The following is a 25,501-nucleotide window of genomic DNA, read 5'->3' as shown; positions in this document are numbered from 1 at the left end:
ATTTTCTTACATCATCTATGGGGTTTCCGCAGGGCCTAATGCATTTGCCCTAGCAAGAAAGAGGTTTTTAATCAATAAAAGACAGGCTGCCTTCTATTTTCATATTTATGTAGGAAAATATCAATCAAAACCTTTAGATGCTTCAAAAAAATAATGATTTAAGGTCTCCTAAACTTAGTTGTGTCAAGGAAGAAAGTGGTGGTTCTCAGGGCACCGCAAATATTTATTTTAGAGCTAAAGCCAATCCTCTCCTGAACATCAGCTCCTGAAAACCCAAAGAGGCAGATGCTACTGAAAATAGTGACTCTCTGTTCTTCCTGTTTCTTTGTTGGTGAGTCCAGGTATGTGAGTGTCTTGCCAGCAACACTCCTGTGTGGCAGCTGAGTCACAGTAACCAAATGCAGGCAGTCATGGACCCGCAGCCACGCAGGACTAACAAACTTTGCATTAATGCCCTCTACCTCCGATCTGCCACCAGCCTGGTGACTCACTGGGCTCTGGCAGTGCGTGTGGGTGTCAGCTGCTTACCTTGAGATTTGGAGATGACTTCTCTTTGTGACGTCTCCAAGCCTTGCATTACAAAAGGACCAGTGTAACTCAAGCGCTTCCTTTCCTTAACCACCTTTTTACACAACCAACCAACCTGCTTCCCAGAGCCATTTTCAGTGATAACACCTTGCATGAACGGACAACCCGCAGACACATACTGACTCACAGTCTTCAAGGATTTCCCTGCTTAGTGACTTGACTTTGTTATTTGCCATGGCAAAACCCAGTATATTGCAAAACCACCCGTTAAATTTACTTCTAACGTGTTTGTTGGAAAGAGCAGTGCAAGGACCAGCGTATGGCTGGTCTCAGAGCTGCTGTCAGCATGTGCTGTTTCCCATCTGCTCCTGCCTCTCGTTGAAGTATTTCCTCTGCTCCTGTATGGCTTGTTCCAGCAAGGACACATTCATCCCTTCCACGCAGGTCAATATTCGTGCCTTTACCACTGGACCCTCACCTGGGAATATAAACAGGAAGTTTCTGTAGAAAGAAAAACAGACGGAGCAGCTTGGAGGCAAACAGCAAGGTTCCCTCAGGCAGCATATGGCTCCAGTTGGCCAAATAACCATAGCCTGAGACCCTGCAGGAGCCTGGACCGGCTGTGCCTCCACTGACATGAGCAGCAAGCCCAGGAGCAGGTTAATTCAGTGACACACCTTCCCTCTGCCCTGTTGGCTACAACATACTGGTGACTGACACTGCGCTCTCCTTGCACTGGGGAACACTGAGCCCAGGACATGTCGGTGCCAGTGCCAGCCATGCAGCATCTGTCTACTTCATGGCTGGATGAAGTTTGGTTTTCTCTGTCTAAAAAGCATCCGGGATGGGTCCAAGCTCATTTCTGAATGGCTCTGTGCAGATGAGAAGAGGACAGAACAAAGCTGGGCTTAGAAGAGGCTCAGTGCTGACTATACCCAAGAGCTCATCGCTGGCATTCAAACATTAACATGGAGCTAAACAAAAGGGGTCAAACCTTGGTGACACAGCCACCATCTCAGCCTGCTCCCCTTCCACACCTGCAAAACAGGGCCAACTCACCCCTAAGCTGTGATGATCAAAACAGCATGTCTTTCTAAAGGAATTCTGCAGCAGTGGCTCAGCAGGTTACTCACCACGTGCCACATGCAGTGTGACTTTCCACATGCCACCGAAGATTTTGATGGCATGAATGAGAATGGTTGTTATCAGGTGTGGCCAAGACAACACTTGGGATTTGCTTCACAACCCCACGGCCCAGCCCAGATCAAGTCCCCACGCAAAGCACCGTGCAGCCGGAGTAACACTCAGGGCACCCCAGGAAAGGACAACAGGGTGCCCTGCGTGACAGAGCCTGCCTGCATTCCTCACGCCCCATGTCTGAGGGCAGGGATATAATTAGAGCCTTTCAAGGATGGCAAAGACCAACCCAGCCAGCTCGCAATGAGGTATTGCTGCAATTGGTCACGTTTGGAGCAAAAACGATGTGGGGTCTGGCAATGATGCCACTTTAGCGCAGGTTTCACAAGCTCAGCGATGCTGCTGAGGCGCTTCTTGATTCTAATGAAATCTGTGCACCAGATTTTCACCAAGATAAAGGTGGCTCTTCGCATGATCAACAGGGAGAGACAGGCTGTTCCTGCCCTGAATCACACAAGATGAGCCTGCCTTGGCCAAGCCTTTCCTCAGTGACAGTGTGTAACACTAACCCCAGTGACAGTGTGTCTCACCGAGTACCCAGGGAGCCACAGAGGAGCTGATGGACCATGAGGAGCTGATGGACCATGAGCAGCAGCAAAGGGCAGGGGCTCCTGGAACATTTACCTTCCCTGTGTTCAGCCTCTCCCAGGACCATGTAGCGAGATCCCAGCTGGGCTTGGAATGGCTCCACAAACGTGGTGTCGACACAGACCCGGTACTGAGCTGAGCTGTGCTGAGTGGTGAGAATGGCTTCGGACCGGACCAAGTCATAGCAGCATAACCTGGGAACGATCGATTTGGGAAGCGAAGTGGTACAGAGATACAACAATTACAAAGGGAGGGGGGTCAGCCAGTGAAGGAAAGGGCTGGCCTGCAAGGAGACCGGGGGGAACCCATCTCACCTGCCAAACGTCCTCAGCGCCTCCCCGTCTGGGACTGAGCTGTTGATCTCCCATGGGAAGTAATAGACACCAGCACCTGGCAGCATCTCACACAACCGCCGTTGGGCCTGCAGCAAAGCAAAAGATCCGAGTTCATGCCGCCCCAGTGCCTGATCCACATATTAGATGACGTTGCCCCAAAAATCCTTCCTTGCCCAGGGCCCCCCTTCCAAGGGGCTGCAGGAGCATTATAGCTTCCCAGCTGAGTCCTGTTTGCAGCTCAGTGCACGTGCCAAGCCCCAGACACCTTGGCATAAAGAGGCGACCTTTCCCTCCTGCAATCCAACGTGAACAGCCACGGGCAGCCCACCAGATCCTCCAGGTTTCCCCCAGGCTACGGATGGGTTGAGAAAGGTTAAGGAAGTGGAAAAACTGGTGATTGAGGGAAGGCAGGGCTTGAGAAGTTGGGAGAGTGTGAAGGACTGAGATGCAGGAGACCTGGCTGCTGGGGTGACAGGGCACCATGCTCAAAATTTAAAGTATGATCCCAAGTCTGTTCTCATGCTGCAGGATAAGAAATTCCGGCAGTGTCTGATCCTGCAGCTGGAGAACAATTACTTGGGGACAAGCTAGTCTGGTTTTGTCAGTAGTCTAGTGGGGTTTAGGAGACAGTGATGAGTGAGAACGATTCGCTCCAAGACAAGACTCAGGTGGGACCTCCTGGGAGCTTCAGCGGTGCAGCAGGGCGGGCACAGGCAAGCCAGCCACAGCGCAAAGCACACAGCAAAGCAGGAATGCAGCGCAGCTTCAGCAACGTTTTAATTCTGCCCAGCCAGTGCCGTAGCCAGGCAGTTGGCTGTGCCCCAAAGTGGTTTCTTTGGGGTCATTTTCCCTCCGATCTCCCTCGCAGGGTGCCTGTGTTCAGCGTGTTTCCGTGCTCCATTTACTGATTTTCTCTCTGGTGTTCTGGGGGACCCCAAGAGCTGCACAGTGGCCCAGGCTGAGACTCCTGCAAATCGGACAGGTGGGGTCACCCCAATGGGTTTGAGGACCCCCAATACTGATTATGCGGCGGTGGGGACACTGAGCTGCAACCCTGTGGCTTTAACGCTTGGTGCCCCTTGCCCATCTCATGCATTGTTCAGGGGCTTGTAACCTTCCAAAATGCCCCACCACCATCCCACGGAGGACTGCTGCAGGCAGCCACCAAAAACAGGGCTCACCCCTTCTCTGCACAGGCCTGAACTGGGGACTGGCTGCCCCGCGGCCCCATGCAAGGCTGTGCATGCCCACGGCGGGCTGTGAAACCCCTCTGGCAGGGTCCCAACCTCCGTGCATTCCATGGCTCCCTGCATCTCCACTTCACCCAACCCAGATTTAAAAAGCACGTTCAATTCTGCACCTCCCAAGGATGTCCAGCATCGCTCAGGTTTTGCTCCTGAATCACGCTGTGCGGCAGGATGGGATCAGCCAGGAATGCAAGATGCTTCGCGTGCATTTAACGCGCTTTTTAACACAACACCGCTGTGATGTGCTACGCACCCATCCGACACACTGCTTGACGCATGTGCAACCTCAACTGTGGAACGCAACATGCACATTTAATGCACACTTGGCCCCAAGTGCAGCATGTTATATGCAGATTTGGTGCGCTATCTAATGCGGTATTTAATGCATGATCAGTCCCAAATACGGCATGCTATATGAACATTTAATGAAATATTTAATGAACTGTTAAATGCCTGGCTGCAGACGCAGCACGTTACGCGTACTCTCGATGCACCGTTTAATGCACGCCTGTTCTATGCACGCTCCACGCGCTATTTAATGCACGCCCAGCCCCAGCTGCAGCACATTACCCGTCTATTTACCCCACCATTTCACGCACAATCTAACGCACACCTAACTGACGCAGCATTCCCAGTTCCGGATTTATTCAGCGCCCGCTTTAAGGCAGGCGCAGCCCCAGCTGCAGCTCGTTGTACGCAGAGTGTAACGCACAATTCAAAGCACGACGCCACGCGCGCACACACACACACACACCCCCCCACACATCCCCCCACCCCCCCCCCGCCCAGCTGCAGCCCGTTGCATGCACATTTAAAGCACGATTTAAGCCAGGCCCGGGCCCAGGTGCAGCCCAGCTCCGTGCTCACCGATCCGCCGCTGCTTCCCGTGGGAGGCGGTGGCGCTCACGTGGCCGGAGCCGCTGTCGTGGGGGCGTGACGTTACGCGGGGGCATGACGTTACGCGGGGGCGTGGCCAGCGGAGGCCGGTAGTGGCGGGGCCGGGGCCGAACGGAGCCGCTGCTACCGCGATGATGATGGTGAACGCGGACCTGCGGAGGGAGCGGGCCGCCGCCACCTTCCAGCCCGAGCTGCTCACCCACATCCTGGATGGCGGCGCCGAGCGCACCCGCCGCCGCAAGGAGATCGGTGAGGGAGGCCCCGGGAGTGCCGGTACCCCCCCCTCCCGCCCCCGCTGAGAGGAGTGGGGCCTGTCCCGGTCGGGGGGGCGGGGGCTGTGTGGAGGGGGAGACAGCCCGGGGTGGAGGATTGGGGGAGGCTGTGAGGGAGGAGAAGGGTTAAGGAGAGGGTAAACGGGGGTGTGGGGAGAGAGGGACGCCCAAGAGGAGGGATCTGGGGAGGGGGAGACCGGGGGGCGACGTTGAAGGCGGGGATGCCCCGGGGGAGGTGAGGAGAGAGGGAGACCCGTGGGGGGGGAAGGGAGTTGTGGGCAGGGAGGCTGTGGAGAGAGGGAGAGGCAGGCTGTAGAGGAGGGGGTGTGGGGAGGAGATTTTGGGGAGAGCTGGTGGAGGGGTCTGCCTGAAGGGAGGGATATTTGTCCAGTGGCTTAGAGGGGAGCAGGGGCGGTGTTATGTCCCTGATCCCCCTCACGTTCCCTTTCCGGAAAGGATTTGGGGTGACCCTGATCGAGCAATGTCCTTTTACCTCTGTCTTTCCCCTTACTCCAGAGGCTGAGAGGCAGCTTCCCGTGGGCATTTCCCTTGGGCCCTCTCCTGTCCTTTTTCCTTCCTAGTATGCTTTTGCCTAGCAGTACAAATGTGACCTGTTTCTCACCCACTGCTACCGTGATATGTGAGACTAATGAAGTACCTCCATCTTCTTTCTTTTCCCAGCCCACACTGGGGTGGGACTGTCAGAGGCTGGTGTTGTGTAACTTGTGTGCCAAAGGGGACACAGAAAGTCAGTGGCCTCTGGGTACCTTGGTTTCCAGCCGTCATAGTGGGAATAATAGCTGTGCCCTTCTGCAAGGAGTTGTACGGGGATCAAAGTTCATGAGGCAGTCTGATCCAGCAGTAGCGATGGCTGGGCCTGCAGGTCTTACATTAGTGAATTAACCTCCTGCCAAGTCCAGAGTGCTCCTAACTTAAAATGCAGTTTATGTGTCTAATGGGAGAGTGCCCTGTTGCTAGAGTCCCTCTCTCCAAAAGTTTTGACTTCTTCCTGATTTCATTAACTTTTAACTTTCTGATATCTGTACCTTGAGGTACAGCAGGTGAAATGCTGAATCGTTTCTCACTCACTGTCTATTGAAGTTTGTGGAAACTGAATTTGTTTTCCTCTTCTGTTCTGTCCCCAGAGGCCTTAGTTATTAATGACCCTGACTTCCAGCACGAGGATTTGAACTTCCTGTCCCGTAGCCAACGCTATGAGCAAGCCATCAGGAAGAGCTCTCTGATGGTGATGAAGTTAAGAGAGTATGGAATTGCAGATCCGGAGGAGATCTACTGGTTTAAAAGGTACCTTACCTGTAGAGTTTGCTTCTTGTGTGTAGTTTGATCATCACCACAGACATTAGAGTTGCACTTTTTTCCCTCTGTTAGCTGTCCAAAGGAAGCTAAAGACTTCTACGAAAGCCCACTGAAGTCTTGGCTTCAGTGAATTTCAGGTGAAACCCTGATTTCCTGAATATTGTGTTGTCTTAGATTTTTGACTAGAAATGCACTATTAATAATTGCACCCTTTTTATTATATGTGGTGCTGAAAGTAAAAAAACAGGACTTGTAGTCTGATATTTTTTCCCAAAAGGAATAAAAAATATACTGCAATATTTTGAATCTGAGTAGATCTGATGATGTTACAGCTTCTAATGAAATCTCTTAAAGCTGATTACTCCACTTTGCACTTAGACCTAGTAAAGTTGCATTACAGGCATACTTGAAAATGCTCCAAGATAGTTAAGCAAGAACTTATAAGCTATCTGTTCTGTCTCCCTCCTCCAGGCTCCTGGTGCTATAGTGGTTCCCTTTGACCCAGAGGCTTTTTGATGTATCTGACCTGTTGTTTATCTGGTAGTATTACCCTTGGACTAAGTTAATAATAATAAAATTCTTTACATCTGAGTTTCTTTCCTTCTAGCTTGCAGGGAACTTAGTTCCTGACTCTGATATACTTCTCCCCTTAGTTCTATTAAACTTATTCTGATATAATCAAACAGAAACTGTTTAACAGAGATTGCACAGCTCTAGAAATCTGGACATAATACCATGAATATATCCTCTGGCACATTAAATGACCATTGCCCATTAAATAATGCACAGGTAGAATCACTAGCCCCCTCTGACTGGATTTGTAGAAAAGCTGTCACTGGCCTCAGGGCATGAATATTGGGACTAGTTAGTTGAAATCATCTTTGCTGCTGCAGCTTTAATTTCAAAGAAATTAGTCAACACTGACATGTCATGAAAGTTTACATGGAAGTAATGTAAATGTTCTTCTGAAAAGTGGCATCGATGGGCAATGATAACAAGGCAAAAGTTCAGTGACTGTATTAGATTATTCAGGTACTGCATGGCAAAAGTTAATCATTAATTTTTCCTACACAAGGATTATTGGAGGTGATAGGGAAGTCTCCTCAATTGTTTTTATGGAGAAAATTCAGAGAAGTCTATCCAGTATACCAGCTGCCAAATTTCAATGAAGCTCCCAATGTAAATGCTGTCTTTTGGTATCATTGCTGACATAATTTATGAAAATAGGATGTTTCTGAGGTAGTCAAATGTTAGATTCTATTTTTTTTCTGGCTATGAACTTATTTGGGAGTCAGCAATTCTTAACTTCAAGTGGATGAAAGCTTCGTATTTCATATAGGTACCAAATAATGCATCTGTGTGTTATGTGATATGAGTAGTCAGGTGTGACTAGTCAGAATTCATGATCCAAAATCAACTGAAACAATGAGGAAGATTGAGAGTCAGTTCTAATTATTTTTTAAGAGTCAATTCTAATTGCAGACATTCAGGATTTCAAAAGATAATTGTGATTACTGCAGACTGACTGTATTTTCCAGTGTCTTCTGTAATAATATGTAGAAGAATGAAGAGCAGTACAATATACTTCTTACCTACAAGTGAAGTTTGTTTGCTTTAAGAACTGTATACTGTTGTTATTCTTGATCTGAATTCTTTAACGTCTGGTGTTTGCAAGGGAGAGTATTGGCTTACTGCTTCTTAATGAATGGAAGAAATTAAAGGATTATTTTTTCATCCTTTGATTTCATTTGCATTTTAACATCTGTCCCCAGTCTCATCTGCTGAGTGTCAAACATTTTTTTAAGCTTGGTGAACTCCACCAGATTGCAAAATTAAGTTTACTTCTATCATGTATCCAAACATGCTAATTGGTGCTAACTAGAAGGGACTTCATTTGTGTAAAAGCTGACCTGAAGAAATTGTGTTTGGGTTTATTTGTTTTTCCAAACTGGAAAATTCAATGGATATGGTGTGTGACACCCCTTGAATGAAATTCATGAAATGAAGTCCTTGAATCACATGTCAAGTTGTATTTATTGTGATTGACTATCAGATTTTTACGTATGGAAGCTTAAGATATTTTGCCAGTAATCCCTCATGCCTTGTGATTATCCCCAAACAGTAGGGACAGATTTATTTACATATGCAATTTTTGAGAACTTTGAGCTAGTTCTTTTCCTGTAGCTTTCGTATATTGCCAGAACTCACTAGGTAGCTTTGCATCATGACTGACCAACTTTATAGCTGGATTTATGAATAGGTGAGGAGAAAAGCTGCTTCTTTCAGCTCACGTGGAGATATGCATAAACAGTTGTTGGCTGCTGAGACATGTTGAACTGAATGCTTCTCCTTCCTGTTTCAACAAGGGCTTTGTTGGACTCCAAAACATAAGAGCATTTGTTAAATATATTTAGAAGCCATTTTAATTGCTTCTCATCTAGGCAATTTTTCCTATGTTTTAACATGTGTCAAGACTGCAGTTGCTGCTGTGACTACAGCTTTTGAAGGCCAGCAGTCTTAAAGTGCCAATATTTAAGATTTCTTTTACAGTCTAACTGCAGCAAAATGTAAGTCAGTATGAAAAATGGGAAATTGTTCTGATGTGTAGTGCTACACAGCTCTTTGAAGAGAGCTGTCTGGTCATTTTAATTCACCTTCAAGTTTAAATTACCTTCATTGAGGAAAATGGGATAAAACAAAGACATGAAAAACAGTTGGGAGAAACTGGGTTGCAGAAGAAGAGAAGATCCAAGAGCTGCAAGTCGACAGATGATTCCTGTGTTCATAAGCAGTGTATGAACGCATACCTTCCCTGTGAGGATTTGTCCTTGCTTCTCATTTTGACACTAAAGTTAGGACTGGAGTAGCTTTCAGCAAACCTGAAAAACTGTAGTAAGGGCCCTACTAGTCACTGCTAAACTAATTTGGAATGGATGAATCTATCTTGTGTTTTTTTTTTGATACAGCTAGAAAAGGAGTTCATTACTATAGCATTTGTTAACTGAAGTCCATTAAGCACAGGTCAGGCATACCTCCTGTTCCTTTCCCACTGAGGTGACTCTTCATGCTCTTCCTTGATAGAGTTACCTCAATAACAGCAAAAAGCTAGAAGAGTTTGCTTGCAGATAAATGACCCTATTCTGTGACCCATTCTGCAGCCTGAGAATGTCATTGCAATTGTTCATTTAGCTTTGGAGTCTCTGAAAATACAGACTTTGCTTCTGTTGTACTCTGTTCACTGATGTGCCATCAAACTTGTCTGTCAAATACAAGTGCCTTTTACTATGTGGGTGGTGTTGGTTACTGTGAAATCTGGAAAGATCTTCATTGCTAAAGTAGCATATTACTACGCATACTTCTCCCATAAGTGGGTTTGGAACTGCAGCCCTCCTCTTGACTCACTGATTGTCGTAGCAAGTCTGACTTCAGACCAACAAGGTGATCACTGGTCAGTGATCCGATGGGTAGTGCTACATGCCGCTAGCCACATTCAGACCCGATGTAGTAAAGTACTTGAACAGTTCCACAGTGTTGGAGAACAAGCTGTATAGGTAGTGGGAATATAGAAATTGGGAAGGGAAAGAGTAAGAGTTTGGAGAAAGAAAAAGAAAGCCTGTTGTTCCTTCCTTCACAGCTAGTGCCTCTTCTGTTTGCCCTGTGTCGTGAGGAAACTGGGATTCTCTCATTGTCATTCAAGTTGCTAAAAGGCACATTAAGAAAATCCTAATCATTCAGTGTGGAGTATGCAGAGTTGAAGTTTCTGCTTAGCTAGCTTTCAGCTTTGTAAACATAAGCAGCTGTTAAACATGCTGCCATGTTTAGTCAGTGAAATAGTATGATTTTCTGACACAGGGATGTTATAAAGTATCTGCTTGCAAAATGTTATTCTCACTCCTATCAGAGAAGGTGCTAGTTAAGCAGGAAATAATCTGGCACTTGTGATTAAACTTACTGATAGGCAGTGAAAGTTGCTGGTGTGACTTTTAAGAATTTTTTTTTTCCTGCAGCATTACTTTCAAAGAAGCAGAGTCTGACCTGATTTTTCTGACAGCAAAGCATGTGCTGCACCTTTTTCACAAGTTCTTTCAATGGCTTCTGAAAATATGCAAAGAACTGTTCAAGCGCTTCCAAGCTGCCCTGAAACAGTGTATTTCAAAGTCAGCACTCATTTTATCCCTGTAGGTTTGTCCTTTCTGGGCCCAAGGAATAGGAGATGCACAGTAATTGTGCTGTTGGCAGTGAGGAAGTAAAGGGTGCTGCTATTGCTATATCAGTCTTGGACTAAAATAATAACCCACATAGGAAACCACAAGAATGCTGAAAAATATTCTGTCTCGCTGTCCTTGTACCACTTCTAAGCCCTTGGTCATCCTGATAACTTCAGCTTTGTAAACGTGTGGCTGTAGGCAATTGAATATTTTGCAGTAAGAGAACTGTCTGCCTTGATCCCAAGAACTCTAGACGCTGTACCTGTACTCACACCATTAAAGCACAGTTAATCCATTAATCACCAACACTAGATTACTTGATTACAATAGTTTTGCTCCTGGAAAAATCCATGGCTCATTCAGTCTTGTCCATTTAAAAACTGTTCCATTTAAAATAAGTGTCTTCAACATGCCGTTCAGCGGTGCTGAATAAGCTTTGTCCTGCTTTCTCTTGCCCTAAGGCTGGGTTTCACAGTTTGTATAGGGATCTGGTTTTGAATTATTAATTATTTACACTCTGCTCCCAAGCACTCATTCCAGGCATGGTATAAAATGCCAATCACAAATGCTGCTGTAATTTGACAAACTATATGCATTAGCATCCCCTATGCAGCGCTGATCTGTGTTGGCAACAAACTCTTAAATGTGCTCCCTGGGCAGGTATTAATACCTTGAGATAGAAGGAGATATTTCCCTTGCAGGTTTCTGGAGTAGGTGAGAGAGATCTTGTCTTGGGCATTCATGCAGAGGACTCATTTGTTCTTTCTCTGTCTTAGAGTTTGGAAGGTGTACAGTAGATTGAAGATGAAAAAACTGTTCAGACTGCAGAATGTTGAAGGGAAGATGCTGCCATTTACTATGTAGCTTTTACACAGTGAAACTTCCTAGCGTGTTTGTGTTATGGAGCTTGTTTTAATTGGGAATGTACTTTGCAGTTGTGGCTACTAAATTAATAGAGTTTTCTCTCATGAAATAACTTCTGTTTTGATGAAGCACACCTAAAATGTCTGATTTTCTTTCCATTCCCTCCAGCATTAGCCTGTAACAGTAATTTTAATTGAAGGTGAGTTCCTGATCTTGCAACTGTGATAGAAGCAGCTACAGGTAATACAGAGCTTTTCTGAAAAGCACATAGTCACCTAAGAAGCCTTTTCATTTTCAATTTGTAGTGCTTCTAGCTAGTAACGGCCTAGTTCTAGGCTACTAGCAGCAGTGGGATTTATTCCCACCAAACCTGACAGATGGGGGAGCAAATAATTTGGTTTTCATGTCCTCAGTTTTAAGTTTCCCATAAATCTTTGTAGAATAATATTTTTTTCCAGTTACATAGCAATGGCAGGATTCATGTGGTGAAGAAAACATCTGAAAGAAACATTTCTTTCCCCATTAGCATTGCTTCTGATGCCTCCATATTTGGAGGTTGGACGTGGGACAAAAAAAGGTTGAAATAGGCAAAGAGATTATTTATCTTATGCTGCAGTTGGAGAAAAGCCTTTCAGGATCACAGTAACAGTAAGACTGAGATCCAGATCCCTCTATTTCTCTCCTGTAGAACATGCTTGGGCAATTTTCCTGAACCTTTCGGTCTCCACTTCAGCATGTTTCAAAAAACCTTAGAGACCCAAACGACTGATGCTCAGAAGGAGAAATGGCTGCCTCTGGTCCGTGGAGTCAAGATAATTGGCACCTACGCCCAAACCGAAATGGGACATGGTTAGTTCCCTTCAGGGATCAATGGGTAACCTCTTTTCTGTAACTCCAGTTTGTAAATTGATGATGCCCCCTAAGTGAATCTAAAAGGGGAAAGGTAAAATAGTTTGGTTAACAATTGATGTTTCCTGCCCTATAGCTAGACAGCTGCTTTGTTTCACATCCTAACAATCACAGAGTTAGATTTGGTCTTTTCCAGAATGCACCTCTTAGCTGATCACTGACTTTGTAGTTCTTTACCTTTGTTTTAAGATGAGGAGGTTGTTCTAAGCCCCAGGAGTCTGAATTTCACTTGAACTGATTGGAACATGTCAGTCAGCAGTACTGTGGTTTTTATTTTTGCCTGAATTTGGGGCATTCTTTGTGCACAACAGGCCTGCATAAACAGGTCAGAAGTATATGTAGCATGGTGAGATTGTGCACTTTTGTTTTTGAAAGTAAGGTATGTTTTGCCCCGAGCACTTTTCTGCCAGATGCTACTCTGTTGCAGCTGTACGACTTCATGGAAAGATCTTGGTTTCAAAGAAGAAAAAACATCTTATTCCTACTATTGTTGAAAAAGACTTTCACTTCAAATGGAAGAATGTTTAATGGATCAGAAAACAGTCTTTTAGCCCAGCACCTGGAATTATGGCTGTTACATACCAGGAAGGCCAGTTTAACAAACCAAAGACTGCAGTGCTTGTGTGGCATCTAAACTTGGAAAGCATGATATGTACAAGTCTGGACAGTTGCTAAAGTCAGATGGTAATGCCGATTGCCTGGCTGTTCAGTTACAGCTACTTGTGGTAGCTGAAACATTTGTAGAAGATGCAAAGGAGGAAATCCTGTCATCTGCTTTGTTTGAGAGATGGAATGAACAAACCTAGCTCGACGCTGAAGCTGAGACAACCGGATGGCAACAATAAATGCCTGCTAACCTTGTTTGCTTTTTCACACAAACTTCTTTAAATGAGATGCACATCCACACCAAAGTGATTTGTTTTACTTGCTATTTCACATTAGATCATTGCACTTTCTTGCCTGGTGATGGTCTGGTTTGCTGGTAACTATCATGTTGTTTGATGGTAAAATTAGTATTTTTACACTTAAGAGAACTCATACGGTGATAGTATGGTAAAGTAAATATACTTTTCATGCTGAATAATTAAAATGCAACCATTTGACGCTCTTGCTGTGAATGTTGAGTATCTAATTGCTTCTTCAGTAAAACTGCTGCAGTAATTGCCACTGAGCTCCGCTGAATTTAATCCTGACATTTAGAAACTGGTGATGGGGAAACAGACCTCTGGATTATTGAACTGAATCCTAGCCTGGATGGGTAGTTACTCAGTTTTACCTTAGTGAGTACTTGATAGCCCCTGTTGATTTTAACCTGTTCCATAGCGAATAAGTCTCTTGCAAAAATAAAAGATGATTGAATTTAGTTGTAGGTGTCTGAGAATATCAAAGGACAGAACTACAGTTCTTAGGAAGCTCTAGGGATAGAGCTAGTTCATATTAACCTGTGTTTAGAGGTAACACAAGAATGCATTCTACCCTCTTTGATAAGAATGCCAACTGAGTTTGAGCTCAGATCAGTGCTCTTTCCATAATGCATATTTCTTTTATATATATTCCTGGTAAAGACCAATTACATTATTTCATACATAAATGTGCCAGATGTACAGCCTTTGTACAGAAGGTACTGATCCTCAATTTATATCACCACTATTTTAATACTCGGTGACCAATATTTCAAAATTTAATGAGCATTGAATTCTTTACATAAAAAAACAAACCTTAATAGACCACTTAACAGTGGTGTTTGACAGAACTTGGAGGAAGAGTAGTTGTAATGAAACATGTTTAATTGGAGAGACTTTGTGCTGGTGATTTAGAGGTTGAAAAATGTTGGCTTTTGTGCCAAGTTGTTGATGTTCACAGCTTTGACTTACTCATGCAGAGCACTGTCCTTTTAAGAGAGCTTTTAAAAATAGCAAAAGTTGAAGGGAGTTGGGTTGGAATGTAATATATGCTAGTTGTGTCTGATCTTTAATAAAAACAAAGTAGATAGTACAGAAAGTTAGGACTTTCCTTTTTTTTTAAAAAAAAAAGTTCATTGAAAACCTAGCTCATTCAACTGGATAAACTGGGACTTCTACCAGGTTCTACCCTCAAACCATAGGGGAAAAAAAAAGTGGACTTCATATCTTTGGGTGAAGGCTTGCTTCATCCAGCCAGATCACATCTTCAACAAACTGACATTCTGACTCAGCCCATTTAACTTAGGGATGCTCTGGTTTCCAAACCATAGCGAAGGTTTGGTCTTTCTTTTGGTTTGGATTAATCCTTTTTTTTTTTTTTTTTAAATCAATCGTGGTGCACCAAAAGTATGAGAATGTTGCAAATGCATTTTATGTATGATTAGAAAAAAAAAATGCATTGTGGCATGTTTATTTCAGAGTAAGTGTAATTTCTTATTATTCAGGTCTGAGAAAAGGACAGTGCTCTGGCTTTCTAAAATACACTTGCTGAATTCCGATTTACACATGAATCTTTTTTTTTTTCTTTTTGTCTCTTCCTGAATCTCCACCATGAATCCTCATGCTTGCTTCCCTCCCATAACATTCCCTTCATGCTCCCATCCCATGACACTTCACAGCTTTGTTCATCGTGGACGTCCTGAGCCTCTGGACCTTCATCTGGGCATGTTCCTCCCCACCCTTCTCACCCAGGCAACCCCAGAGCAGCAGGATCGCTTCTTCATGCCTGCCTGGAACCTGGAGATCATTGGCACTTATGCCCAGACTGAAATGGGCCATGGTACAGTACATTCACTAAATGCTATTTCTAAGAATGGCTTTGTGTACGAAGGATTCCCCTGCCTGGGAAAAATGGTGTGTGTTTACCCCACAGTTTTTACACATGCAGTTGTGGCTGTAGGGGAAAGTGGACTGCCTCTGAAATCTGTAATAGATCATAATGCCACATGCTGCTTGCCCTTTTTTCTCCTACGGGAGAGTTTGATGTCTGCAGTTCTATATATGAACATAGTGAGTGCTCCTCTTGTGCCATTCAAAGCAGTATAGGTTATTGCAGATGGCTATGGTGATGTCAGTTTGATGACATCTGTTCATTTCTACATACACTTTCCAGTGTGGTTTTTGCTTTGCTCTACTTAATGTGCAGTGTGAAGACAAAAGGACAGAGCTTTAAGGTACTGAAAGAGATGCCAAAAAAGTAGAGTTGCTTGTCACCTTGGGACTGACCTTGGATCAGAGAACATGTGGATGACTTGGTTCCAATGCTCACGTTTTGTGGGGAGCTTTATTCCCCCAGTTCTTTAGTTCACTCCCATGTGTTCTTTTTAATTGGACTGTGAAATGTTCGTTGTTTTTTTTTAATAATTCTGTCTCAAGTAGACTTTGTTCTTCGTTGCTATTCTTTTGTTTTCAAGTTTTGAAATGGATTTTGATAACTCCAGCAGTATTGTGATTGCAACACTTCTAATCCAAGTTTCAAAGGGAGGATATTATGCCTTGGGAAACTTTAATTTTGACATCTGAGAGTTGCAGATGAGATTTACTTTCTAAAAATGCACAGGATTCACCCTTGTGCTGAAGTGAAATGTAGAGACTGTATGAAGCATAAAGTAACTGCAAGTCTGTGGAGAATCTCTTGCAACTAGTGAGGTTTGAAGATCCTTTACCAGCAAAGTAAGCCTGTGTTAAGCTGCCTGTGGAAGTCTACCATTAACTCCATGCTTTGGAAATGCGGTTGCATCAAGGTGATGTCTTTTTTCGTGTTGAAGTTCTTGTGTAGAGTCTCTGGCTCTGTCTTGCTCCATCAGTTCAGACAATCAGGAGTATTCACAGCTTGTCTAGTTTAAGCAAATAGGCCTGGTGATTTATTTTAATTTTTTTACGCATGCAGGGATAATGCCACTGCTGAGACAGGTGTGTGTGAAGTAAAGAGTTGGGGGCAGAAGACAAGGACTGTTCCTGGAATTACCTTCATCTTTTTTGCAGTCTCTTCATCTACCTGCATCAGTACCCTAGCATATGCACGCCATTACTTGCTGTCTTGGAGCTATGGATGATCTCATTTGGGAGAAACTGCTCCATCAACTGAGGAGAGTGTAGGCCTGATGAGGGAATGAAAAGATGATGGGCACTACTTATTTCATCTTGTGGCTGAAAAGTATATGATATTTTGCAATTTGATCAGATTGCGGTTTTAGTGAAATCCAGGTGAACGTGTTTTTGTGGACCTTTTTAACAGAGAAAGGGCTTCTGGTGTGTGATAGCAAAAAGGTGTCAGATTGGAGGTGCTTGGAAAACTAATCTTAGACCACTGGGGGAAAAAACCCAATAGGTTTTCTGAGAGTTGACTTCAGGTCCCAGAATGTGGTCTGACTCTCACTTGTTCTTCCTTAATTGGTTGACATTTAGTCCTTTATGTAGCCTAAAAGAAAAGCTAAAATTTGTACATTACTACTGGAGTTCAACTTTCCATTGTCCAATTCTGTCCTTGTCTCTGTTTTGTGACTGACCTTCTGCCAAAACAATGTGTTTGCTTATTTTCAGGAACTCATCTTCGGGGTCTAGAAACTACAGCTACTTACGACCCTGCTACTCAGGAATTCATCCTCAACAGCCCCACTGTGACCTCTATTAAGTGGTGGCCAGGTGGACGTAAGTGCATCACTGTGTGTCTAAATCTGGAAGATGCATGGAAAAATTTAGGGAGGTGATGTCATGTGCGTTATATCTACAGAATGATGATTGAAAGTGGATCCAAAGAGTTGGCTGAAAGGCAGTTACTCTTGCACAACAAGTAACGGATTTATCACAGCCTACTAAAACTTTGGATTATCTGTGTGCTCTGAATTGCTTCTCAGAGCCATTCACACTGTATGGATTTGGTGTAATTTTTGATTGGTTGTATCAAAATCTTTATACTTCCTTCAGCTCCACTGGCAGGTTTGCCAAGGACTTGGTATTGCATAGTCAAGAGTATCGTATTGTGCAACTTTTGTTGACTTGAGCAACATTATTTGTCTAGCTGTAGAATTCAGATGGTAACCAGTGTTGTAAATCTGCTTTCCTAATGTGTCATATGGTTAAGGTAATCTCAGATCCTGCTTTAAGGAGAGAGATTCTGTGTATACAAGTATGTTTACTGTTTGGTTTTTTCCCCCTTCTGACTCCCACTCCTTTTGCAGTTGGAAAGACATCGAACCATGCCATTGTTCTGGCTCAGCTCTACACTCAGGGCCAGTGCAAAGGGCTGCATGCCTTCATTGTTCCCATACGGCAGCTGGGCACCCATGAACCTTTGCCAGGTAAAAATTAATGTTAAGAGTTTAGCCCTCATGGAATATGTTAGATGTTTCTCACCAGCTATATACAGCTGCATGTGTCTTGTTAATTACATGGCTTATTTCACTAGCTGATTTCAGAGAGTAGATGGTAGGTCACAGGGCTTAAAGGAGTCTTTCTTATGACTGAGCTACCACTAAATCATCTTTCATGTCACACTCTCAATGTGTGAAGGTTAGTCTGGCATTTGATTCTGTCCCAGTGTTTCCCAACTAAGCATTCTGTGAGGCAGCATGTCGTCCTACTTCGGGAAAGGGAAAGAATACCTGTCATCATTCTCTAGCTAGAAGTGAGCTGGGTGATCTTTAGAGAGAGCTCCCGCAGTGACTGGATAGTAGGACTGCATGTAAATTATGAAGATCATCATGTTTTGATGTCCACTTTTCCATCAAAGAGATTCAAGTCCTTATTAGCTGTTAATCTTAACAATGCCAGAACTTGCTAGAAAACTACAGAGTCTCTTTATTGGAGAAGGCTCGAACATCTCATGTGTGTAGTTCCTGTTTCTTAATGTGAGTGGCTTTTTCTGTGGCAGGTATTACAGTGGGCGACATTGGGCCAAAATTTGGTTATGATGAAATGGATAACGGCTACCTGAAAATGGACAACTTCAGAATTCCTCGCGAAAACATGCTGATGAAATATGCCCAGGTAAAGCGAGTTTCAGCATGTACTGTTAGAAATGGACACTTCAAATGCTTTTGTGTGGTTGAATAATGTACCAACAAGATTGTAGGTTGCTTGTAAGTGCTACTTGTTTTAGAGCTTAAGATGTGAACGTGTAAAAGGGAGGAAACTTTAACAATCAACAGGCTATATTGTTTTTTGTTTGTAGGTTGAACCAGATGGCACCTATGTGAAACCACTTAGTGACAAGCTAACCTACGGCACCATGGTATTCATCCGATCTCTCATTGTAGGCGACTCGGCTCGCTCCCTGTCCCGGGCTTGTACCATTGCCATCCGCTATAGTGCAGTGAGACACCAGTCTGAGCTAAAGCCAGGGTAAGTGCAGTGAAACAAAAGAGCAGCCTAAGTGCTGAGGGAAAATTCCCAAATACTGGAGGGAAGAGGGACTGTGGTTGATGTTGTTTGCTTTGGCACTTGATAGTTTCAAAACACTGTTTCATCTTGGGAAGTGAGTTATCTTTTGTTCTTGACTGCCAAAATGCCTTCTCCCTGCCAGAGGCTTTTGCTGTGTGGCCTTAGATAGTCTGGCTTGATATGGATGCAGCTTGTACTACCCAAGTGTGGAAGCTACTTAGAGTTGAATAGGACTTCTAGGCAATTTGCTAGCCACTGGCATGTTAACTGATCTGTACTTTGCTCTAGAGAACCAGAACCCCAGATCTTGGACTATCAGACCCAACAATACAAACTCTTTCCTCTCCTGGCAACAGCATATGCTTTTCACTTTGTGGGAGCCTACATAAAAGACACCTATCATCGCATTAGTGGAGACATCAATGAAGGGGATCTGAGTGAGCTGCCAGAGGTACTGTGTCCTCTGTGGATTTTATGTAAAGTTTCTTTACAGCATGGGAGAAGAGGCATCAAGCCTTTTTGGCTCTCATTCCTGAGACATCTTGTAATTCTTTAGATTCAGAGATCCCAAGCCCGGTATGTGCTGATGACTTGTATTTCTTTATTTGCACTATTTGTTTAGCAGCCCTTTACAAAAAAATGGGGAGTAATGCACAGTGAGAAAGTGACTGTGAATATATTTTTTTAAAAAGGTGAATTTCCAGAAATGATGGCATATTGCTTGGGAGTGGAGTTAAGACTGGTCTTATGCTTGTGCTGTAGCTTCTCGATTGTTCTTCCAAGTCACTAGGGTAGAACCGGTGTGTTGATCAAAGGTATCAATACTATACTGAGAGGTTAGGGTTGTAAAATATCAGTTTTCAGTTAAGGATTCTGTCTGACAACCTAATGTGACAATAGGCAATTGAAAACAGTTCTGGACATAATGCATAGAGACAGAAAGGATGGGGTACTCAAAAGAAATTGTTACATGCGTAGAGGCTTTCATATAAATAGTTCAGCTCAGGAAGGAGGCCTTACAAGAAAAACAAGACTATGTGGGACACTGGAAGGATGGTGTTGACTCTACTTTTTTCTGGCGGCTGCAGTACTTAGCATGTATGTGCACAAGCTGAGAATGGAAAATAAAAAAAATCTAAACTGACTTTGCTTTTGTCCATCAGCTCCACGCACTGACAGCAGGGCTGAAGGCATTCACTTCCTGGACTGCCAATGCTGGTATTGAGGAATGTCGGATGGCATGTGGTGGGCATGGCTATTCCCGCTGCAGTGGCATTCCTGACATCTATGTCACATTCACCCCATCCTGCACCTATGAGGGAGAAAACACAGTCATGATGCTGCAGACAGCTAGGTATGGTAGCTTCTGTCCACAGACACTCTTGCCTTGGCATGACAATCTTTGTAACTGAAGTGGTGAGCAGAAGAGTATCCTGTAGTACCATGAAACTGGTGTCTCATGTTTCCGTCCCTTGCCCTATTTTTGATGGAAAAGTATATGCCTACAACTGTTCTTTGCTAGTCTGACCCTAGGTACTATGACTTCTCTCCATTCAAACAAGTCATGAGTAAGAGTTGCTATTTGTTGCTCTGTTTTCAGGTTCCTCATCAAAAGCTACACCCAAGTTAGTTCTGGGCAGCAGGTTACTGGCATGGTGTCCTACCTTAACGATCTCTCCAGGCAACGCATTCAGCCACAGCATGTGGCTGCCAGGAGTGTGACTGTGCGCATCAACGATCCAGTCAGCTTGGTTGAGGCCTACAAAGCACGTGCTGCCCGGTGAGCTCACGCTTACTAGACTGAGCCAAGCACCAATAAAACAGTGTGTCTTGGGAGATAGTAGTGATGTGCTGCCCTGTTAATGTTAGATTCTCAAGGTGTGGTTTGCAAAGCTTTGCTCCATGTGTTGCTTTCAAGAAGTTGACACACTTTACTAGGTTGGGTCAGTGTTAATTGCTTTCAGGTTACAAGAGGCTACACAGAACCTATGCATAGCCTAGTTACTCTGCTCTGTTCCATTTTGAACTGTCTTTTTCTTATTTAAATGTAAAGTATATTTGAGCACACAAATACCAACATTGTTCAAACTGCTCAGAGATCTATCTGGAGATAAACAATCCTGATGTTAAAGCCTGTTGTGAAGGAAGTGTGACAGTAGAAGAGATACCTACATGTGAGTAAGTATTCAAGCACCACGTACGTGCTGTCAAATGTCATCTTACCTCTCTGTAGCTGTGTTCTAGCTGCTGCAGTGAAGATAGGGGGTTTGGAGCCACAGCTGCTCATGCCAGCCAGTGTATTCAGTTGTGGCACATGACCTCTGAGTTCTTCAACATGTTAGATCAAAATTCATATGAATTCGGTGTACGTAATCTTGTTAATGTGGTGTTATTGCATAACCTGGTTTTCTTCCTTTTATGAAATAGGCTTGTAGAAGCGGCAGCAAAGAATTTGCAAACTGAACTGAACCACAGAAAGAGCAAAGACGATGCCTGGAACAGAACTTCTGTTGATCTTGTGCGAGCATCTGAGGTCAGCGATGTGCCTGATAAAGAAATATGCTATAAGAGCTGCTCATCTCTTCATGAACCTGATTCACCTTCCTTTTGTTTCTTGTAGGCGCACTGTCACTATGTGATAGTGAAGCTTTTCACAGCAAAGCTGTCTGAGATCAGTAATGCAGCTGTCCGTGCTGTCATGACTGATCTGTGTCTCCTGTATGCACTCTATGGGATCAGTAAGAATGCAGGGGATTTCTTGCAGGTTGGTGTCTTTCTCCAACACTTTAAATCTCTAGAGCCAGAGTCATTGTTTGCAAAGATGCTTTAAATGCAGAGTTGCATGGATGTTTAGGCATAAGTTCTTGACTGTTGACTTCCAGAAGGCTGTTAGCAGTGCAGGTCTGATGGAAGGCTCTTGTCAAGTTTCCCTTGTGACCTGCCGGAAGCAGAGTTGGATGATAAATGGTAACATGGCATCTGTCTAGGTTAGCTTAAATGTTTTCCAGTTGGTGACCAGGTGTTGCATGTTAAAAACCAAGGAGTTAATAAAGGAGATGTTAGACGTGATCTGAGAGCTGTATACATTTGTAAGTTAGTGCACAAAGGGGGATATTATACTCCAAATCTTAACCCATCCTTCAGTGAATGGGTTTAAATTCTCAGGCATTACTTCCCTTCATTCTTTCAGTTTGAGAATGTATTTGTGTGGCAGTGTTTTGTTTTGCCTTCAGGCAGATGTGGTATGTTTTGTCTTCCTATTTTCCTCTTTGCTGCTTACCAAAAAGTTCCCTGAAACCAGGAGGAGTTTAATATACACATAGGCACATTCTTCAAGAAAACTTGCCGCTGAAGTTAACGTACAGGCACTCTAAAGAATGAGTCTCCCATCAAAGATTAAATAGCTAGGCAGTATGGTGGGCTACGCTAGGCATCTCCTTTTCCTTGTACACTATGGCAAATGCCAATTTGATTACTTAGCAGAAAACCAACCCTAGTGTTTTATGAACTGCTGCATTTCTGTGGGAAGGAAGGCTGACCTATGTTAGACCATAGGGGAAGGGAAGGTTCTTGTGACTTGCAAGAGACTATCTTCTGATAATCTCTTTTTTTTCCAAGGCGAGTATTCTGACCGATGCCCAAATTACTCAAGTGAACCAGCGTGTGAAAGAGCTCCTGGCTATAATTCGTCCCAACGCAGTAGCGCTAGTAGACTCCTTTGACTTTCATGACGTTCATCTTGGATCTGTGCTTGGCCGGTATGATGGCAATGTCTACGAGAACATGTTTGAGTGGGCAAAGAAATCCCCACTGAACAAAACACAGGTAAATAAACTTATTTCTTCATCTTTAGGTCACATGTGTCCATAGAAATAACCCAAATTAGGGGTTTTAAATTTTGATCCAGTGATCTCAGCACGTAATTGATGGAGGGGGGAGAAAAGTCACTAGTGGTAGTGGACCCAAACGAGCAACTTCTGCTCCTCTGCTTCCAGCATACTTTCTTCAGTTACTCTCCCATGTGTACCTCAAGCGCATCCCTGTGGGATACTTTTGAGTTTCTCAGTTGAGGGAGGAAAGCATACTCTCCCTAGAGAAACAATTGAATAATCTCATTGAATTTAGAAGAAATATCACTAGCTGTTAATTCTGCTTAGCAACAGTAGCCTTACCTTTTTTTCTGGCAAATCTCTCAATGCCTGCAGGCAGTAGCAGTGACTGGAGAAGAAAATAAATTGTTTTCATGTAGTACTTCAGCATCAGGTATTGCATATCTGCCCTAAGGCTGTAGCTGCAGCTGAGCTAATAAAAATGAGCTGAGAAGAGTCTGTGTCATTCTTCCGTCAGCCAAAACAAAACTCTAAATCCTGTCTCAGTGGTCTTTACTGCCTTTATTTGATTTGGACAGACTATCTCCTACCATGGGCTGCCAGAAACTGCGATTGTAGTTAAATCCCACCAGAATTTACTCATTTTTTTTGCTTCTTAAGTCAGTGGGGCTTAGGAGATTCATTACAGTCCCCTTAGGAGACCTCTGCCAGTTTTCTTTGAATTAAAATGCCAAAGAATTGTCTGTATGGGTATTAGATGGCTTAGACTCTTTTTTTTTTTTCTTACAAGAGAGGTAGTGGGGAACCTATTTGTTTTGGCTTAAATTCTCATCCTTTGTGTCATATAGACACTCAGATACAGGACTTAGCTGGCTGGTCTTAAATCCTCAAAGTGCCTCTGATTCAAATTTCCTTACTATAAAAACACACTGCAAGATCTAGTTTAGCAAGAGCTAAAACTGTTATAAAGCTCAGGCCTTACCTTGTTGTAACCACTGTCTTGTCCTCTTACAGGTTCATGAGTCTTTCCACAAACACCTGAAGCCGATGCAAGCCAAGCTGTGAAGTCCGCTGGTTTTTAAAAATGCACACTTTTCCTGACCTGAAAACTGGGTGTTTGCATCCTTTCTTCAGGCATCTAAATCAAACCTTTCAAATCCTGGTAGCTGTAGGACAGTGAATAATTGTAGCCTTTCTTTCCACTTTTTATAAATCGAGGAGGTGTTTGGGGGAGGGTGCATAGGGATCGATGCCTGTTTTTAAAGTGCAATTATAATGGTAAAATTAACCTTTTAAAAATCTGGGAAAGCTTTATGGATTCATACAAGGATTGCTTTTGTGAAGCTGCTAACTAGAGAGAAGTTACTGTCAACTGGAAAGGTAGCAGGATTTTACTACTAAGTAGTTAACAGCCCTCAGGCAATAGCTTCTAATGAGCAGTTATGTCCTCCGCGCAAAAAGCAGCAATGTCTTGATTTATTTTTTTTAAAGATTATTGCCACCTCTCTCCTTGCTTGGCAAATATTTGTTACCTAAAGCCTCCTGCGTAGTTTTGTGCACATGAATTTGCATGTTGCACTACTTTCCTGATGTAGCTGGGAAGTAAATACCCATCCTTCTCTGGAGCTCTGCTTCGTTCTTCTTTCCAGAAGACATCTTCATGTTTTCCAGTACATCCTTCTTTCACCACCCTGCAGAAACTCCTTTTGCCTGCATGCCATCTCCAGCACGGGCACCTTACTCTTTGTTAATAGGGAGTCAAAGGAGAGTATAGTGATGCTGCTCTGAGGCAAAAAACAAGTAGTAATAATCAGCCAAGTGCTGATAATAGATGTTCTGCCCTTCTTTTAACTGTTTGTATTTTTGTAGCACTATCTCAAAGCACTTTACAAATGTTGATTATGGTGAATTGATGTGAAAAACCACATGTAGTGATAAAAACTGCAAATTTGACCTGAAATGATGAAGCCAGTATTTGAGGGCAGAAATCAGTTGACCAAGGTCCTTGGGTCTTCAGATTGTTCTGGAATGTTCTTCTGGTTTTTAAAGGCATTCTTCAAGAAAATTACAATCCCATATGAAGTGTCCAGTTGTTTTTCCTACCCATGCATTTCCAAGGAGCTTTCTCTGATTTGCTTAATTTTGTTTTCATATTGACTTGCACAGTGCTGTCTGGATTTAACAGGTGAAAGATTTAGCTTTTAACAACCTCCTGATGCCCAGTGAAATCAGTGCAGCTATGACTAAGCAAAATCATTGCTGTTTTTCAACACCAATAACTGTCCAGTAACAATAAAACCTCCCTTCACAACAGATCAGAGCAACTTTGAGCTTAAAATAGTAAAAAGCTTCAGCATAAACCCAAATCCTGCAGTTCTGAGGCAACATCTGAGAAGCTGGTTTTTGTCACAGCTTTGGTATCTGTTAGTCTCTCATTTTGGATGTTTTCATGGATGAGTTTTTTGTGGCACTAACAATGATCAGATACAATGTTTGGCTCCACATGCAGTAGCTGAACAGAAAGAAATGTTTAATTTTAAATAAAATAATCAAACTTGCCTTTTGGCTGCTGAGTCTTTCAGGTGGAATGGAACCGCTGTTATTCAGAATACCAAAGGAGGGAAAGGGCTTTGCCTTCCATTTGTTCGATAGAGCAGACTGCTGACCTGGGGAGGGATGCATGATGGAGGAGCAGGTTAAAAATATGTTAATGAGAATAGTACTAGTTAAGTGTATGTACAGATTTAATAAATTACAAAAAAAGTGTTTTCAGACAAAATGTCTGGTTTTTCATGCATTGCCTTCAGTGGATCTTGTATAAAGTAATGGGTGAAGTAGAATGAAGCATTCAGATGACCTTAAATTAGTTGGATTTAATTTGTCATTCTGGCTTTGCTCTGCAGTAGCGTAGGGCAGCGAACCCAGTCCAGCAGCTGTCCCTGCCTCTGCTGCTCACAACCGCAGG

The 25,501-nt window shown here is 43.6% G+C and overlaps 2 protein-coding genes across 4 annotated transcripts; one reads left to right on the top strand and one right to left on the bottom strand.

The window, feature by feature from the left end:
• Positions 1-706: 706 nt before the first annotated feature.
• Positions 707-4,872, bottom strand: TEN1 (TEN1 subunit of CST complex). The gene is made up of 4 exons (XM_075770835.1): positions 4,763-4,872; positions 2,628-2,734; positions 2,350-2,507; positions 707-1,006 (listed from the first exon to the last, which is right to left on the bottom strand). The coding sequence occupies exons 2-4, from the start codon at positions 2,711-2,713 to the stop codon at positions 870-872; spliced, it is 381 nt and encodes a 126-aa protein (XP_075626950.1). The 5' UTR covers positions 2,714-2,734; positions 4,763-4,872; the 3' UTR covers positions 707-869.
• Positions 4,834-25,095, top strand: ACOX1 (acyl-CoA oxidase 1). Of its 3 annotated transcripts, XM_075770833.1 has the most exons (15): positions 4,849-5,041; positions 6,210-6,369; positions 12,142-12,302; positions 14,944-15,104; positions 16,868-16,975; positions 17,506-17,625; positions 18,198-18,313; positions 18,498-18,667; positions 18,995-19,157; positions 19,870-20,060; positions 20,307-20,486; positions 21,134-21,239; positions 21,327-21,470; positions 22,325-22,531; positions 23,551-25,095. In XM_075770833.1, exons 3-15 carry the CDS (start codon positions 12,238-12,240, stop codon positions 23,599-23,601), a joined length of 1,782 nt encoding a protein of 593 aa, XP_075626948.1. In that variant the 5' UTR covers positions 4,849-5,041; positions 6,210-6,369; positions 12,142-12,237; the 3' UTR covers positions 23,602-25,095. The 3 variants fall into 3 exon arrangements, with proteins under 3 accessions (XP_075626945.1, XP_075626948.1, XP_075626946.1); XM_075770830.1 differs by lacking the exon at positions 12,142-12,302 and having other exon boundaries at positions 4,834-5,041; XM_075770831.1 differs by lacking the exon at positions 14,944-15,104 and having other exon boundaries at positions 4,854-5,041.
• The last annotated feature ends 406 nt before the right edge of the window (positions 25,096-25,501 follow it).

Source organism: Balearica regulorum, chromosome 18 (assembly GCF_011004875.1).
Source record: "Balearica regulorum gibbericeps isolate bBalReg1 chromosome 18, bBalReg1.pri, whole genome shotgun sequence".
Classification (NCBI taxonomy): domain Eukaryota; kingdom Metazoa; phylum Chordata; class Aves; order Gruiformes; family Gruidae; genus Balearica; species Balearica regulorum.
Note: the sequence above shows the minus strand (reverse complement) of the source record. Positions and strands in the feature narration are given on the sequence as shown.

Bases quoted from the DNA above. Each gene is read 5' to 3' on its own strand.
- TEN1 (XM_075770835.1), bottom strand. From the start codon at position 2,713: ATGCTGCCAGGTGCTGGTGTCTATTACTTCCCATGGGAGATCAACAGC. The intron at 2,508-2,627 runs GTGAGATGGGTT...GATCGTTCCCAG, and splicing joins GCGCTGAGGACGTTTGGCAG to GTTATGCTGCTATGACTTGG. The intron at 1,007-2,349 runs GTAAATGTTCCA...TTATATTCCCAG, and splicing joins AGAGGCTGAACACAGGGAAG to GTGAGGGTCCAGTGGTAAAG.
- ACOX1 (XM_075770830.1), top strand. From the start codon at position 4,924: ATGATGATGGTGAACGCGGACCTGCGGAGGGAGCGGGCCGCCGCCACC. The intron at 17,626-18,197 runs GTAAAAATTAAT...TTTCTGTGGCAG, and splicing joins CACCCATGAACCTTTGCCAG to GTATTACAGTGGGCGACATT. The intron at 19,158-19,869 runs GTACTGTGTCCT...TTTGTCCATCAG, and splicing joins ATCTGAGTGAGCTGCCAGAG to CTCCACGCACTGACAGCAGG.